Source organism: Zophobas morio, unplaced genomic scaffold (genome assembly GCF_036711695.1).
Source record: "Zophobas morio isolate AGI-343-1 ecotype UQ-CSIRO unplaced genomic scaffold, CSIRO_AGI_Zmor_V1 ptg000008l, whole genome shotgun sequence".
NCBI lineage: Eukaryota > Metazoa > Arthropoda > Insecta > Coleoptera > Tenebrionidae > Zophobas > Zophobas morio.
Genome location: NW_026972113.1, coordinates 12439488 through 12456783, shown reverse-complemented (window position 1 = coordinate 12456783; position 17296 = coordinate 12439488). Strand labels below are relative to the sequence as shown.

General features: G+C 28.3%; 1 protein-coding gene and 1 long non-coding RNA gene across 7 annotated transcripts in view; both read right to left on the bottom strand.

The window, feature by feature from the left end:
• LOC135125366 (neurexin-4) overlaps positions 1-17296 on the bottom strand; it is a 39157-nt gene that overhangs the window by 14849 nt on the left and 7012 nt on the right. For all 3 annotated transcript variants that reach the window (XM_064050895.1, XM_064050896.1, XM_064050897.1), the window contains 5 exons: positions 11203-11344; positions 10785-11155; positions 10556-10732; positions 10336-10497; positions 9970-10278 (listed from right to left, as the gene is read on the bottom strand). In XM_064050895.1, the coding sequence (XP_063906965.1) occupies positions 9970-10278; positions 10336-10497; positions 10556-10732; positions 10785-11155; positions 11203-11344 (1161 nt within the window). The remainder of the gene's footprint in view (positions 1-9969; positions 10279-10335; positions 10498-10555; positions 10733-10784; positions 11156-11202; positions 11345-17296) is intronic.
• Positions 11351-17296, bottom strand: LOC135125370 (uncharacterized). 4 transcript variants are annotated; one of them, XR_010279873.1, is made up of 4 exons: positions 16717-17296; positions 14140-16591; positions 12372-13377; positions 11351-12335 (listed from the first exon to the last, which is right to left on the bottom strand). It is a non-coding gene; the product is annotated as an uncharacterized LOC135125370 (long non-coding RNA). The 4 variants fall into 4 exon arrangements; XR_010279871.1 differs by having other exon boundaries at positions 11351-13377; positions 14140-15035; positions 15072-16591; XR_010279872.1 differs by having other exon boundaries at positions 11351-13377; positions 14140-15809; positions 16681-17296.

Sequence of the window (17296 nt, the reverse complement as noted above, 5' to 3'; positions counted from 1 at the left end):
CCGGAGGGTGCCGGATTATTGAAATGTTCGGACTACTGGATTATAGTGAAAAAGTCATAGGTCATGAATAAAATAAAGCATTTCATAGAGGGATTAAATGTATATAATGTATTAAAGGAGGTGTAGAGCGAGGGAGGCGTGGGCGGAGGGTGCCGGATTATTATTGATTTTATAATTTTTTACTTGTTTTTTTTTGTACTTTCAAATTTCAATTTTTCAATTTTTGATTTTTTTTGTTTCTTCAATTTTCCAACATGTAACTTTTCCAGTTTTCATTTTAAAATTTTCCAGTTTTTCGATTTTCCAATTTTTAGATTTTCCAATTTTTCGATTTATTTTCTTTTTTTTTCAATTTTCCGGCTTTTCAATGTTCTGACTTTGGATTTTTGTCGTTTGAATGTTGATTTTTTAACTTCTCGGTTTTCAATTTTTCATTTTGGTTTTCTATTTTCTTTACAACTTTCCAATTTTTCAATATTCCGATTTTAGATTTTTTTCAATTTTTCAGTTTGCAGTTTTTCAATTATTCGTTTTTTTTTTGAGATTTCAAGCTCAAATTTTTCAGTTTTACAATTTTCCAACTTTAGAATTTTCCAGATTTTAGATTTTGCAATTTTTCGATTTGAATTTCTCGAGTTTTCAATTTTTCGTTTTGTTTATTTTTGCAATTAATCGATGCTTAATGTTTTGAGTATATAATTTATTTTTTCAATTTTTCCTTACTTCGATTTTTAATTTTTGTTTTTTCATTTCTTCAAATTACCGATTGGCAATTTTCTTCATTTTTACAATTTTTCGATTTTTCGATTTTCGTTACGACTTTATGGTTTTTGATTTTTCAATTTCAGTCTTAAATTTTTTCACGATTTTTGGTGTTCCCGACTATTCGATTTTTCAATTTTTGGATTTCGGATTCTAAAATTTTTGGATCTTTCGAATTTCTGAGTTCTTGATTTTTCAAGTTCTTGACTTTTCGACTTTCATTCTTTAAATTTTGAAATCTTCGATTTTTTTTGAATTCCCAATTTTTCCATTTCTCGATTTTTTGCATGCGATTTTTGGATTTTTTTGATTTCCGAATTTTCGTTCTCTCGATTTTTCGATTTTTGTAACTGAATTTTTCAGTGTTTGGATTTTGCGACTTTTCAATAATTTAACTGCGATTATTTTGCATTTTGTGATTTTTGAATTTTTAGATTTCTCCATTTCGATTTTTGAATTTCTCAATTTTTAAACTTTTCGAATGTCCAATTTCTTGTTTTCTTGAATTTTTGACTTCAATTTTTCGATTTATAAAGTTTTGGATTTTCCGAATTTTTGAATTCTTAATTTTTCAATTTCTCGATTTTTTGGCTGCAATTTTGAATTTTTCGATTTCTGGACATCGATTTTTGAATTTTTCGGTTTTTCAACTTTTCGAATGTCCAGTTCCTTGATTTCTCAAATTTTTGACTTTGATTTCTCGAGTTTTGTGGTCCCGACTTTTCGATTTTTCAATTTTTTAATTTTTGTATTTTTCGATTTATAAATTTTTGATTTTCTGAATTTTTTAATTCTGGATTTTTCGATTTCCCGACTTTTTGACTACTCAATTTTTCGACATTCCGATTTTTCGATTTTTGAATTTTTCGTTTCCTCGACTTCGATTTTTGAATTTTTCGTTTTTTTTCGAGTTCTCGATTTTTAAGATTTTTCGATTTCTCAATTTCTCGATTTTTCGCTGTTTGGATTTTTAGTTTTTTAATTTTTCGATTTTTCGACTTTCCAACTTTTCGAATAACCGATTTCTTGACTTTCGACTTTTTGATTTTCTAATTGTTTGAATTTCCAACTATTTGAATGTCCAATTTCTTGATTTTTCAATTCTTCGATTTCAATTTTTCAGTTTTTGGATTTTTCGATTTATAAATTTTTGGATTTTCCGAATTTTTGAGTCCTTAACTTTTTAATTTGCAATTTTTCGATTTTAGATTTTTAGATTTCTTAATTTCACAATTTTTGGGTTATACAATTATATATATACTTTTCGATTTATTACTGTTTGGACTTAATTTTTCGACTTTTCGAATGTTCACTTTCTTGATTTTTTGAATTTTTGAATTCGATTTCACCATTTTCAAGGTTCCCGACTTTTCGATTATAAATTTTTGGATTTTCTGAATTTTTGAGTTCTTCATTTTTCAATTTCCCGTCTTTTTGATTTCTGGACTTTTCGACATCCCAATTTTTCGATTTTTCTTTTTTTTGGCTGCGTTTTTTTGATTTTGCAATTTTTGAATTTTTCCAATTTTCCTCTCCGATTTTTCAACTTTTTCCAGTTTCTTCAATTCTCAAATTTTTTATTTCATTTTCTCGATTTTTGGGATTTCCGACTTTTCGATTTCAAGTTTTGAATTTGTTGATTAATAAATTTTTGAATTTTCCAGTTTCTTGATTTCGCAATTTTTGACTTCGATTTCTCGATTTTTGGAATTTCCGACTTTTCGATTCTTGAATTTTTCGATTTCATTTATCAATTTTACGATTTTAGAATTTTTTCATTTTTCCATTAACGGACTTTAAAACATTTACATTTATTAGAGTTTTAATTTTTCAATTTCTCAATATTTAATTTTTTTTAATTTTTGGATCTTTGAATGTCACAGTTTTTAAACTTTACAATTTTGACTATTCTATAATTTTTCAATTTTACATTTTTGAGTTTTCCAATTTTTCAATTCACTGATTTTTTCCGATTTTTTGTTTGGCGATGTTTCAATTTTTCGTTTCTTCGATTTTTCAACTTTTCAAATAAAAAAAAATGGAAAAATTACAAAACTGTAATATCGAAAAATCGAAGATGAAAAAACGAAAGCGTATAACATGAAAACTTTGAAAAATATAAAAATTGGAGATCAAAAACTTGAAGATTAAAACTGAGAAACTTAAAAATCTAACAAGTTCAAAATCGAAAAAAGAAATATGCATTCTAAAATAGAAATACAATATAATCTCACTAATCCGGCACTATTAAAAACCGGAGGGTGCCGGATTATTGAAATGTTCGGACTACTGGATTATAGTGAAAAAGTCATAGGTCATGAATAAAATAAAGCATTTCATAGAGGGATTAAATGTATGTAATGTATTAAAGGAGGTGTAGGACGAGGGAGGCGTGGGCGGAGGGTGCCGGATTATTATTGATTTTATAATTTTTTATTTGTTTTTTTTTGTAATTTCAAGTTTCAATTTTTCAATTTTTGATTTTTTTTGTGTCTTCAATTTTCCAACATGTAACTTTTCCAGTTTTCATTTTAAAATTTTCCAGTTTTTCGATTTTCCAATTTTTCGATTTGCAATTTTACGAGTTTTCAATTTTTAGATTTATTTTCTTTTTTTTTTCAATTTTCCGGCTTTTCAATGTTCTGACTTTGGATTTTTGTCGTTTGAATGTTGATTTTTCAACTTCTCGGTTTTCAATTTTTCATTTTGGTTTTCTATTTTCTTTACAACTTTCCAATTTTTCAATATTCCGATTTTAGATTTTTTTCAATTTTTCTGTCTGCAGTTTTTCAATTATTCGTTTTTTTTGTGCTTTCAAGCTCAAATTTTTCAGTTTTTCAATTTTCCAACTTTTGAATTTTCCAGTTTTTAGATTTTGCAATTCTTCGATTTGAGTTTCTCGAGTTTTCAATTTTTCGTTTTGTTTTTTTTTGCAATTAATCGATGCTTAATGTTTTGAGTATATAATTTATTTTTTCAATTTTTCCTTACTTCGATTTTTAATTTTTATTTTTTCATTTCTTCAAATTACCGATTGGCAATTTTCTTCATTTTTACAATTTTTCGATTTTTCAACGTTCCGATTTTATGGTTTTTTGATTTTTCAATTTCAGTCTTTTAAATTTTTTCACGATTTTTGGTGTTCCCGACTATTCGATTTTTCAATTTTTGGATTTCGGATTCTAAAATTTTTGGATCTTTCGAATTTCTGAGTTCTTGACTTTTCGACTTTCATTCTTTAAATTTTGAAATCATCGATTTTTTTTTGAATTCCCGATTTTTCCATTTCTCGATTTTTTGCATGCGATTTTTGGATTTTTTGATTTCCGAATTTTCGTTCTCTCGATTTTTCAATTTTTGTATTTGAATTTTTCAGTGCTTAGATTTTGCGACTTTTCAATAATTTAATTGCGATTATTTTGCATTTTGTGATTTTTGAATTTTTAGATTTCTCGATTTCGATTTTTGAATTTCTCAATTTTTAAACTTTTCGAATGTCCAATTTCTTGTTTTCTCGAATTTTTGACTTCAATTTTTCGATTTATAAAGTTTTGGGTTTTCCGAATTTTTGAATTCTTAATTTTTCAATTTCCCGATTTTTTGATTTTTCGATTTTTCAACATTCCTATTTTTCGATTTCTCGATTTTTTGGCTGCAATTTTGAATTTTTCGATTTCTGAACATCGATTTTTGAATTTTTCGGTTTTTCAACTTTGCGAATGTCCAGTTCCTTGATTTCTCAAATTTTTGACTTCGATTTCTCGAGTTTTGTGGTCCCGACTTTTCGATTTTTCAATTTTTCGAATTCAATTTTTAAATTTTTGTATTTTTCGATTTATAAATTTTTGATTTTCCGAATTTTTTAATTCTTGATTTTTCGATTTCCCGACTTTTTGACTACTCAATTTTTCGACATTCCGATTTTTCGATTTTTGAATTTCTCGTTTCCTCGACTTCGATTTTTGAATTTTTCGTTTTTTTTCGAGTTCTCGATTTTTAAGATTTTTCGATTTCTCAATTTCTCGATTTTTCACTGTTTGGATTTTTAGTTTTTTAATTTTTCGATTTTTCGACTTTCCAACTTTTCGAATAACCGATTTCTTGACTTTCGACTTTTTGATTTTCTAATTGTTTGAATTTCCAACTATTTGAATGTCCAATTTCTTGATTTTTCAATTCTTCGATTTCAATTTTTCAGTTTTTGGATTTTTCGATTTATAAATTTTTGGATTTTCCGAATTTTTGAGTCCTTAACTTTTTAATTTGCAATTTTTCGATTTTCGATTTTTAGATTTCTTAATTTCACAATTTTTGGGTTATACAATTATATATATACTTTTCGATTTTTTACTGTTTGGACTTAATTTTTCGACTTTTCGAATGTTCACTTTCTTGATTTTTTGAATTTTTGAATTCGATTTCACCATTTTCAAGGTTCCCGACTTTTCGATTATAAATTTTTGGATTTTCTGAATTTTTGAGTTCTTCATTTTTCAATTTCCCGTCTTTTTGATTTCTGGACTTTTCGACATCCCAATTTTTCGTTTTCTCTTTTTTTTGGCTGCGTTTTTTGATTTTGCAATTTTTGAATTTTTCCAATTTTCCTCTCCGATTTTTCAACTTTTTCCAGTTTCTTCATTTCTCAAATTTTTTATTTCATTTTCTCGATTTTTGGGATTTCCGACTTTTCGATTTCAACTTTTGAATTTGTTGATTAATAAATTTTTGAATTTTCCAGTTTCTTGATTTCGCAATTTTTGACTTCGATTTCTCGATTTTTGGAATTTCCGACTTTTCGATTCTTGAATTTTTCGATTTCATTTATCAATTTAACGGATTTTAAAACATTTACATTTATTAGAGTTTTAATTTTTCAATTTCTCAATATTTAATTTTTTTAAATTTTTGGATCTTTGAATGTAACAGTTTTTAAACTTTACAATTTTGACTATTCTATAATTTTTCAATTTTACATTTTTGAGTTTTCCAATTTTTCAATTCACTGATTTTTTCCGATTTTTAGTTTGGCAATGTTTCAATTTTTCGTTTCTTCGATTTTTCAACTTTTCAAATAAAAAAAAATGGAAAAATTACAAAACTGTACTATCGAAAAATCGAAGATGAAAAAACGAAAGCGTATAACATGAAAACTTTGAAAAATATAAAAATTGGAGATCAAAAACTTGAAGATTAAAACTGAGAAACTTAAAAATCTAACAAGCTCAAAATTGAAAAAAGAAATATGCATTCTAACATAGAAATACAGTATAATCTCACTAATCTGGCACTATTAAAAACCGGAGGGTGCCGGATTATTGAAATGTTCGGACTACTGGATTATAGTGAAAAAGTCATAGGTCATGAATAAAATAAAGCATTTCATAGAGGGATTAAATGTATATAATGTATTAAAGGAGGTGTAGAGCGAGGGAGGCGTGGGCGGAGGGTGCCGGATTATTATTGATTTTATAATTTTTTACTTGTTTTTTTTTTGTAATTTCAAATTTCAATTTTTCAATTTTTGATTTTTTTTGTTTCTTCAATTTTCCAACATGTAACTTTTCCAGTTTTCATTTTAAAATTTTCCAGTTTTTCGATTTTCTAATTTTTAGATTTTCCAATTTTTCGATTTTTCTTTTTTTTTCAATTTTCCGGCTTTTCAATGTTCTGACTTTGGATTTTTGTCGTTTGAATGTTGATTTTTCAACTTCTCGGTTTTCAATTTTTCATTTTGGTTTTCTATTTTCTTTACAACTTTCCAATTTTTCAATATTCCGATTTTAGATTTTTTTCAATTTTTCAGTTTGCAGTTTTTCAATTATCGTTTTTTTTTGAGCTTTCAAGCTCAAATTTTTCAGTTTTTCAATTTTCCAACTTTTGAATTTTCCAGTTTTTAGATTTTGCAATTCTTCGATTTGAGTTTCTCGAGTTTTCAATTTTTCGTTTTGTTTATTTTTGCAATTAATCGATGCTTAATGTTTTGAGTATATAATTTATTTTTTCAATTTTTCCTTACTTCGATTTTTAATTTTTAATTTTTCATTTCTTCAAATTACCGATTGGCAATTTTCTTCATTTTTACAATTTTTCGATTTTTCAACGTTCCGATTTTATGGTTTTTGATTTTTCAATTTCAGTCTTAAATTTTTTCACGATTTTTGGTGTTCCCGACTATTCGATTTTTAAATTTTTGGATTTCGGATTCTAAAATTTTTGGATCTTTCGAATTTCTGAGTTCTTGATTTTTCAAGTTCTTGACTTTTCGACTTTCATTCTTTAAATTTTGAAATCTTCGATTTTTTTTGAATTCCCAATTTTTCCATTTCTCGATTTTTTGCATGCGATTTTTGGATTTTTTGATTTCCGAATTTTCGTTCTCTCGATTTTTCGATTTTTGTAACTGAATTTTTCAGTGTTTGGATTTTGCGACTTTTCAATAATTTAATTGCGATTATTTTGCATTTTGTGATTTTTGAATTTTTAGATTTCTCCATTTCGATTTTTGAATTTCACGATTTTTAAACTTTTCGAATGTCCAATTTCTTGTTTTCTCAAATTTTTGTCTTCTATTTTTCGATTTATAAAATTTTGGATTTTCCGATTTCGATTTCTCGATTTTTTGGCTGCGATTTTGAATTTTTCGATTTCTGGACATCGATTTTTGAATTTTTCGGTTTTTCAACTTTTCGGATGTCCAGTTCCTTGATTTCTCAAATTTTTGACTTCGATTTCTCGAGTTTTGTGGTTCCCGACTTTTCGATTTTTTAATTTTTCGAATTTTTTAATTCTTGTTTTTTGAATTTCCCGACTTTTTGACTACTCAATTTTTGGACATTCCGATTTTTCGATTTTTGAATTTTTGGATAAATCGATTCGATTTTTCAATTTCTCGATTTTTCACTGTTTGGATTATTGGTTTTTTAATTTTTCGATTTCTTGACTTTTCGACTTTCATTCTTTAAATTTTGAAATCTTCGATTTTTTTTGAATTCCCGATTTTTCCATTTCTCGATTTTTTGCATGCGATTGTTGAATTTTTTGATTTGCGAATTTTCGTTCTCTCGATTTTTAGATTTTTGTATTTGAATTTTTCAGTGTTTGGATTTTGCGACTTTTCAATAATTTAATTGCGATTATTTTGCATTTTGTGATTTTTGAATTTTTAGATTTCTCCATTTCGATTTTTGAATTTCACGATTTTTAAAGTTTTCGAATGTCCAATTTCTTGTTTTCTCCAATTTTTGACTTCAATTTTTCGATTTATAAAGTTTTGGATTTTCCGAATTTTTGACTTCTTAATTTTTCAATTTCCCGATAATTTGATTTTTCGATTTTTCAACATTCCTATTTTTCGATTTCTCGATTTTTTGGCTGCAATTTTGAATTTTTCGATTTCTGGACATCGATTTTTGAATTTTTCGGTTTTTCAAATTTTCGAATGTCCAGTTTCTTGATTTCTCAAATTTTTGACTTTGATTTCTCGTGTTTTGTGGTCCCGACTTTTCGATTTTTCAATTTTTCGAATTCAATTTTTTAATTTTTGTATTTTTCGATTTATAAATTTTTGATTTTCCGTATTTTTTAATTCTTGATTTTTCGATTTCCCGACTTTTTGACTACTCAATTTTTCGATTTTTGAATTTTTCGTTTCCTCGACTTCGATTTTTGAATTTTTCGTTTTTTTTTCGAGTTCTCGATTTTTAAGATTTTTCGATTTCTCAATTTCCCGATTTTTCACTGTTTGGATTTTTAGTTTTTTAATTTTTCGATTTTTCGACTTTCCAACTTTTCGAATAACCGATTTCTTGACTTTTGACTTTTTGATTTTCTAATTGTTTGAATTTCCAACTATTTGAATGTCCAATTTCTTGATTTTTCCATTCTTCGATTTCAATTTTTCAGTTTTTGGATTTTTCGATTTATAAATTTTTGGATTTTCCGAATTTTTAAGTTCTTGATTTGACAATTTCTCGACTTTTCGATTTCTCGATTTTTCGACATTCCAATTTTTCGATTTCTCGACTTTTTGGGTAATTTTGATTTTTTAATTTTTTATATTTTTCAACTTTTCGAATGTGCAGTTTCTTGATTTCTCAAATTTTTTATTTCATTTTCTCGATTTTTGGGATTTCCGACTTTTCGATTTCAACTTTTGAATTTGTTGATTAATCAATTTTTGGAATTTCCAGTTTCTTGATTTCGCAATTTTTGACTTCGATTTCTCGATTTCTGGAATTTCCGACTTTTCGATTCTTGAATTTTTCGATTTCATTTATCAATTTTACGATTTTAGAATTTTTTCATTTTTCCATTAAAGGATTTTAAAACATTTACATTTATTAGAGTTTTAATTTTCCAATTTCTCAATATATTTTTTTTAATTTTTGGATCTTTGAATGTAACAGTTTTTAAACTTTACAATTTTGACTATTCTATAATTTTTCAATTTTACATTTTTGAGTTTTCCAATTTTTCAATTCACTTAATTTTTCCGATTTTTAGTTTGGCAATGTTTCAATTTTTCGTTTCTTCGATTTTTCAACTTTTCAAATAAAAAAAAATGGAAAAATTACAAAACTGTAATACCGAAAAATCGAAGATGGAGATCAAAAACTTGAAGATTAAAACTGAGAAACTTAAAAATCTAACAAGTTCAAAATCGAAACAAGAAATATGCATTCTAAAATAGAAATATTTAAAATTAAAGAAATCGGAAAATCGGATGATTGGAAATTCCAAAAAATGCAAAACTGAAAAGAAACATTGAAAAAATAAATGAAACGAAAAAACGGAAAATTTTGATATTAAATCGAGAAAACGAAAAATAAAAATCAAGAATCTCGAAAAATCACAAATCGAAAAATTCTAGAAACGAAAAACTGGAAAATTTGAAGTCGATAAATTGAATAATTGAAAAAATCACCGTTGAAAGAAGGAAAAATTATGAAAACCAAACATTGAAAAATTAAAGAAAGTACAACAATTTTGGATAAATGCAGAGTAATACTAATGACTACTGTTATTGTCATTATTATTATTTTCGGCAAAATGGGGCGAGTCGTTCTTGACTTAATCAATATTTTCACTTCCTTAGCTTACTCAGGAAGTAAAAATACTTCAAAACATATTTATACTCTATATCGTGATCTTTACACGCTCGATCTACACGCTTTTTGCCCCTATCACGCGATCGCAAACTTTCAGTACCTTGTAGTTGCCGTCGATGCCGATGGTGCGCATGCACCCGATGAACCCTGGCATCTGCTGACCCGAGTGGCCAAGCGCGGCGGTCACGCCGCCCGCAATTACGTAAGTCCCACCGGTTTTGATGCTCAACAACCGGGTTGTTTTCATCGGACGGTAATCCACACTGAAGATCATCAAGTTGGTGGTGATGGTCAAAACGACGATGTGCCAGCGGCCGTCGTTGAACGTCTCTTTGTAATTGTCGAGGACGATCTTAGGCACCTCTGACGTGATTAGTTCGATCTTGATTTTGCCCTCTTCGAGGAAGATCTAGAGTGACAAGACGATTTTGTAATTTTTTTGGATTGATTGGGTTAGGTTACGTACCGCCACGTGTCCGCTGGAGGAAAACGCGTGGAAGAATAACAGCGCGGTTTTTTCGTACGTCCGGAAGGCGAAGGACGAGTTCATCGAGCTCATACCTTCGTAGCCTTTGAGGCGGGCGCACGATTCTTTGGTCAGGAAGGTCACTGGAATCACTGGGGGTTCCTGTAGGATAGTTAAATTTTTTAGTACGGGGGTACCCAACGGGTTACTATGTACTTACGGGGCACGAGTACATGGTGTTGACTTTTTCGAATCGTAGAGCCTCGTTGTATTCATAGGCGTCTTTTACCTCGCGGATTAGATTCGTGGCGTTGAGGTAGAGATTTTGGATGCACCCGGTGAAATTTTGCACCACTTCTAACCCTTCTTGTATATTTGGCACGCCGCCTACGTAAAACTACACATATTTTTTTTAGAAAAATTTAATTCCTCTGGTAAAAAAAACTCACCGCCCGGTTCAAGTTCAACCTGTTGAACTCCCCCTTGATCCGATCCTGCACTACCACCCTATCCACCGAGAACAAAATATCCCTCCTATTCCTCGAGATCACCACGTCGTGCCAAATATTGTCATCCAACAAGCTCCCGACGCACAAACTCGTCACAACCCCCGACCCCAGGTCGATCTTCAACAACAACCTGTTCTCCCTCAACTCCAGAGCTATGTAGTCCCCTTGCGTCCCCCTGCTGTACAGCACCACCCCGTTGGCCACCGCCGTCTTGAACCTGAACCTTATGCTTTCGCGGGAAGCCGAAATCGGGTCTCGCATTAGATCGAGCTTGAGTAGGGCGGTCCCGTTGAAGTACATGTCGTCGGCGTCTGGAAAGGAGTTTTAGAGGAGAGTTTCCACGGGAAGGAGGGAGTACCGTAATCGCAGCCGTAGAGTTCCACGCGCATGGAGATGCGGTCGCGCCACCTGGTCGGGTTTATCCGGATCCATTGGGCGATTATGGGGACTTCGAACTCGTTCTTGTGGATGGAGTTGCTGTCGGAGTTGCCTCTGAACATCTAACGAAACGAGGTTTAGTTGGGGTGGGAGGGATTTTTGTGAAAAAAAAAAATTGACGATTCGTCTGTCTAAAGTGTAATGTCTGGCTTTTTTTTAAATGTAGTATATTCAGAAATGTTTAAAAATGTGATGTTTTGGGTCTTGCAAGACGTTTTCGAAAATTTTTACTTTAAAGTACCGAAAATTTGAATTTTGGTACTTAAGTCATAGTAAGTCAGGTCAGGTAATGTCGACTCGAGTCAGGTCAACCATAAAATGTTGGGACCTTTTGGCCTTTCAATATTACAGTAATTTTTAAGATCTGGTCACCTTATGAGATCTTTTAGTTCGTAAAATATTTTGACCTTTTGAATATTCATTCAGTGGTCTTGAATATATTTTTAACTTTTGAGTTTTCGACCTTTCGATATACATTTTTTTTTTTTTGATATTTTGACTTTTTTATCTTTTGATATACTGCTGGTTTTTTGACTTTTAATACATCGGTATCTCTTAAGATATTGTGTCCTTTTGATCCTTTGAACTTTTGATGTTTTTTAATTCCTAACATATTTTGACCTTCTGATATTTAATATTTCAATTTTTCTTAAGATATTTGGACTTCTAGTTGTTCTTAAAATATCAACGTTTTGACATTTGAGCTTTTGATATTTTGGTATTTTCATAAAATATTTCGACTTTTTTATCTTTCGTAATATTGACATTTTGACCTTGTGATATTTCAATATTTCTTAAGGTATTTGAACTTTTGGCTTCCGAACTTTTGATACTTCAATAATTCTTAAAATATTTCGACTTTTTTACCTTTTGAACTTCTGTTATATTGACATTTTGACCTTCTGATATTAAAGTATTTCCCAAAATATTTTGACCTTTTGATATTTCAATATGTCTTAAATATTTTGGCCTTTTGCACTACTGAAATTTTGTTAATTCTTAAAGTGGTGAGGTTTTTTACGTTTTGAGCTTTTGAAATATTGACATTTTGACCTTGTGATATTTAAGTATTTCGTAAAATATTTTGACCTTTTGATTTTTCAATATTTCTTAAATATTTTGGCCTTTTGCACTACTGAAATTTTGTTAATTCTTAAAATGGTGGATTTTTTACGTTTTGAGCTTTTAAAATATTGGCATTTTGACCTTGTGATATTTAAGTATTTCCTTAAATATACTGACCTTTTGATATTTCAATATTTCTTAAGATATTGTGACCTCTGGCACTACTGAAATTTTGTTAATTCTTAAAATGATGGGTTTTTTTACGTTTTGGGCGTTTGAAATATTGACATTTTGACCTTGTGATATTTAACTATTTCCTACAATATTTTGACCTTTTGATATTTCAGTATTTCTTAAGATATTTTGGCCTTTTGCACTATTGAAATTTTGTTAGTTTTTAAAATGGTTGGGTTTTTTACGTTTTGAGCTTTTGATATTGACATTTTGACTTTCTGATATTAAAGTATTTCCTAAAATATTGTGACCTCTGGCACTACTGAAATTTTATTAATTCTTTAAATGGTGGGCTTTTTTACGTTTCGAACTTTTGAAATATTGACATTTTGACCTTCTGATATTAAAGTATTTCCTAAAATATTTTGACCTTTTGATATTTCAATATTTCTTAAGATATTGTGACCTCTGGCACCACTGAAATTTTGTTAATTCTTAAAATGGTGGGTTTTATACGTTTTGAGCTTTGAAATATTGACATTTTGACCTTGTGATATTTAAGTATTTCTTAAAATATTTTGACCTTTTGATGTTTCACTATTTCTTAAGATATTTTGGCTTTTGCACTATTGAAATTTTGTTAATTCTTAAAATGGTTTGACTTTTTACGTTTCGAGCTTTTGAAATATTGACATTTTGACCTTCTGATATTAAAGTATTTCCTAAAATCTTTTAACCTTTTGATATTTCAATACTTCTTAAAATATTTTGGCCTTTTGCACTATTAAAATTTTGTTAATTCTTAAAATGGTTTGACTTTTTACGTTTTGAGCTTTTGAAATATTGACATTTTGACCTAGTGATATTTAAGTATTTCTTAAAATATTTTGACCTTGTGATATTTCAATATTTCTTAAGGTATTTGAACTTTTGGCTTTCGAACTTTTGATACTTCAGTAATTCTTAAAATATTTCGACTTTTTTACCTTTTGAACTTCTGTAATATTGACATTTTGACCTTTTGAGATTTCAGTGGTCTTTAACATATTTTGACCTTTCAATATCTCAGAATTTCTTAAAGATATTTTGACCTTTTGACCTTTCAATATCTCAGAATTTCTTAAAGATATTGTGTCCTTTTGACCTTTCGATTTTATATTTTGGTAGTTTTTAAGACATTTTGACCTTTTAAACTTCTGATGTTCAGTTCTTAAAATGTTTCGATTTTTTTACGTTTTGAGTTCTGGACATTTCGAGACTTCAGTAGTTCTTAAGATTTTGTGACCTTTTGAGATTGTGGTTTTAAACAATCTGACCTTCTGACCCAATATTTCAGTACTTCTTAAGAATCTATTATATTGTGAACTTTTGACTTTTTAATATTTCAATATTTCTAAAGATATTTTAACTCTCCTCTGATCCTCTAATTTTTCAGTATCTCTCAAGATATTGTGTCCTTTTGACTTTTTTTATATTTTTAGTTCCTAAAATATTTTGATCTTTTGGACTATTGAAATTTTGTTAATTCTTAAAATCGTTCGGCTTTTTACGTTTTCAGCTTTTGAAATATTGATATTTTGACCTTCTGATGTTAAAGTATTTCCTAAAATATTTTAACTTTTTGATATTTCAATATTTCTTAAGATATTGTGACCTCTGGCACTACTGAAATTTTGTTAATTCTTAAAATGGTGTTTTTTTTTACGTTTTGAGCTTTTGAAATATTGACATTTTGACCTTGTGATATTTAACTATTTCCTAAAATATTTTGACCTTTTGATATTTCAATATTTCTTAAGATATTTTGGCCTTTTGCACTACTGAAATTTTGTTAATTCTTAAAATGGTGTTTTTTTTTTACGTTTTGAGCTTTTGAAATATTGACATTTTGACCTTGTGATATTTAAGTATGTCTTAAAATATTTTGACCTTTTGATATTTCAATATTTCTTAAGATATTGTGACCTCTGGCACTACTGAAATTTTGTTAATTCTTAAAATGGTGTTTTTTTTACGTTTTGAGCTTTTGAAATATTGACATGTTGACCTTGTGATATTTAAGTATTTCTTAAAATATTTTGACCTTTTCATATTTCAATATTTCTTAAGATATTTTGGCCTTTTGCACTACTGAAATTTTGTTAATTCTTAAAATGGTTCGACTTTTTAGGTTTTGAGCTTTTGAAAAATTGACATTTTGACCTTGTGATATTTAAGTATTTCCTAAAATATTTTGACCTTTTTGATATTTCAGTATTTCTTAAGATATTTTGGCCTTTTGCACTATTGAAATTTTGTTAATTCTTAAAATGGTTTGACTTTTTAGGTTTTGAGCTTTTGAAATATTGACATTTTGACCTTGTGATATTTAAGTATTTCCTAAAATATTTTGACCTTTTGATATTTCAATATTTCTTAAGATATTTTGGCCTTTTGCACTATTGAAATTTTGTTAATTCTTAAAATGGTTTGATTTTTTTACGTTTTGAGCTTTTGAAATATTGACATTTTGACCTTCTGATATTACAGTATTTCCTAAAATATTTTAACCTTTTGATATTTCAATATTTCTTAAGATATTGGGACCTCTGGCACTACTGAAATTTTGTTAATTCTTAAAATGGTGTTTTTTTTACGTTTTGAGCTTTTGAAATATTGACATTTTGACCTTGTGATATTTAACTATTTCCTAAAATATTTTGACCTTTTGATATTTCAGTATTTCTTAAGATATTTTGGTCTTTTGCACTATTAAAATTTAATTAATTCTTAAAATGGTTTGACTTTTTACGTATTGAGCTTTTGAAATATTGACATTTTGACCTTCTAATATTAAAGTATTTCCTAAAATATTTTAACCTTTTGATATTTCAATATTTCTCAAGATATTTTGGCCTTTTGCACCATTGAAATTTAGTTAATTCTTAAAATGGTTTGACTTTTTACGTTTTGAGCTTTTGAATATTGACATTTTGACCTTGTGATATTTAAGTATTTCTTAAAATATTTTGACCTTTTGATATTTCAGTATTTCTTAAGATATTTTGGTCTTTTGCACTATTGAAATTTTGTTAATTCTTAAAATGGTTTGACTTTTTACGTTTTGAGCTTTTGAAATATTGACATTTTGACCTTGTGATATTTAATTATTTCTTAAAATATTTTGTCCTGTTGATATTTCAGTATATCTTAAGATATTGTGACCTTTTGCACTATTGAAATTTTGTTAGTTCTTAAAATGGTTGGGCTTTTTTACGTGTTTAGCTTTTGAAATATTGACATTTTGACCTTGTAATATTTAAGTATTTCTTAAAATATTTTGACCTTTTGATATTTCAATATTTCTTAAGATATTGTGACCTTTTGAACTTTTGGTCTTTCGATCTTATATTTTGGTAGTTTTTAAATTATTTGACTTTTTGAAATTTTGCTAGTTCTTAAAATGTTTCGACTTTTTTACGTTGTGAGCTCTTGACATTTCGAAACTTCAGTGGTTTTTAACATTTTGTGACCTTTTGAGATTTCCGTGGTTTTAAACAATTTGACATTCTGACCCAATATTTCAGTACTTCTTAAGATATTGTGATTTTGATATTTCCATTTTTCTTAAGATATTGTGACATTTTGAACTTTCGACCCTTCAATCTTATATTTTGGTTGTTCTTAAAAATATTTTTGACTTTTGTTTCGAATTTTTTACGTTTTGACCCAATATTTCAGTACTTCTTAAGATATTGTGAACTTTTGATCTCTTAATACTTCAATACTTCTAAAGATAATTTGAGCCTCTGAACTTTTAATACTGAAGTATTTCTTCAGATATTGTGACCTTTGAACCTTCTAATATTTCAGTATCTCTCAAGATATTGTGTTCTTGTGACTTTTTGATATTTTTAGTTCGTAAAATATTTTGACCTTTTGATATTTCAATATTTCTTAAGATACTTTGACCTCTGGCAATATTGAAATTTTGCTAGTTCTTAACACGGTTCGGCTTTTTACGTTTTAAGCTTTTGAAATATTGACATTTTGACTTTTTAATATTTTAGTATTTCTTAAGATATTGTGATCTTTTGAATTTGTGGCCTTTCGACATTATGATATTTTGGTAGTTTTAAAAATATCTTTAACTTTTAAACTTTTCAGCTCTTATTTTGACCTTACGATATTTCAGTATTTTTTGAGAAATTGCGACCTTTTGAAATTTTGCTACTTCTTCAAATGTTTCGACTTATTTACGTTTTGAGCTTTAGATATATTGACATTTTTACCTTGTGATATTTCAATACTTCTTAAGATATTCGAGCTTTTGACTTTTTGAACTTTTGTTATTCAGCGGTCTTTAAAATATTTTGACCTTTCAATATTTCACTATTTTTTAAGATATACCCTTTGAACTTTTGATATTTTGGTATTTCTCAAGATATTTTGATTTTTGACATTTTGAACTACCGAAATTTTGCTAGTGTTTAAAATGTTTCCACAACCCCCACAACCCGGCCTGGACTGCACAAATGGTACCTGCCAATAACCATACAATTTTGAGAAATATTAAAAGATATATTTCAAGTCTTGCAAGACGTTTCTGTAAATTTTTAAATTTCAAATAATTAATTTTCGTCCTCAACTCCTTCCTGTCTCTGTTTCAAACCAAGCCGTGTTATTTTTAGAATCGTAGTTAGTGAGGAACGGCAAAGCATTAATGTCCGTGCTTAAGAATAAAAGAGAACGTGTCAAAGTCCATAAACAAAAGAATAAATAAGAAAGCATGAAAA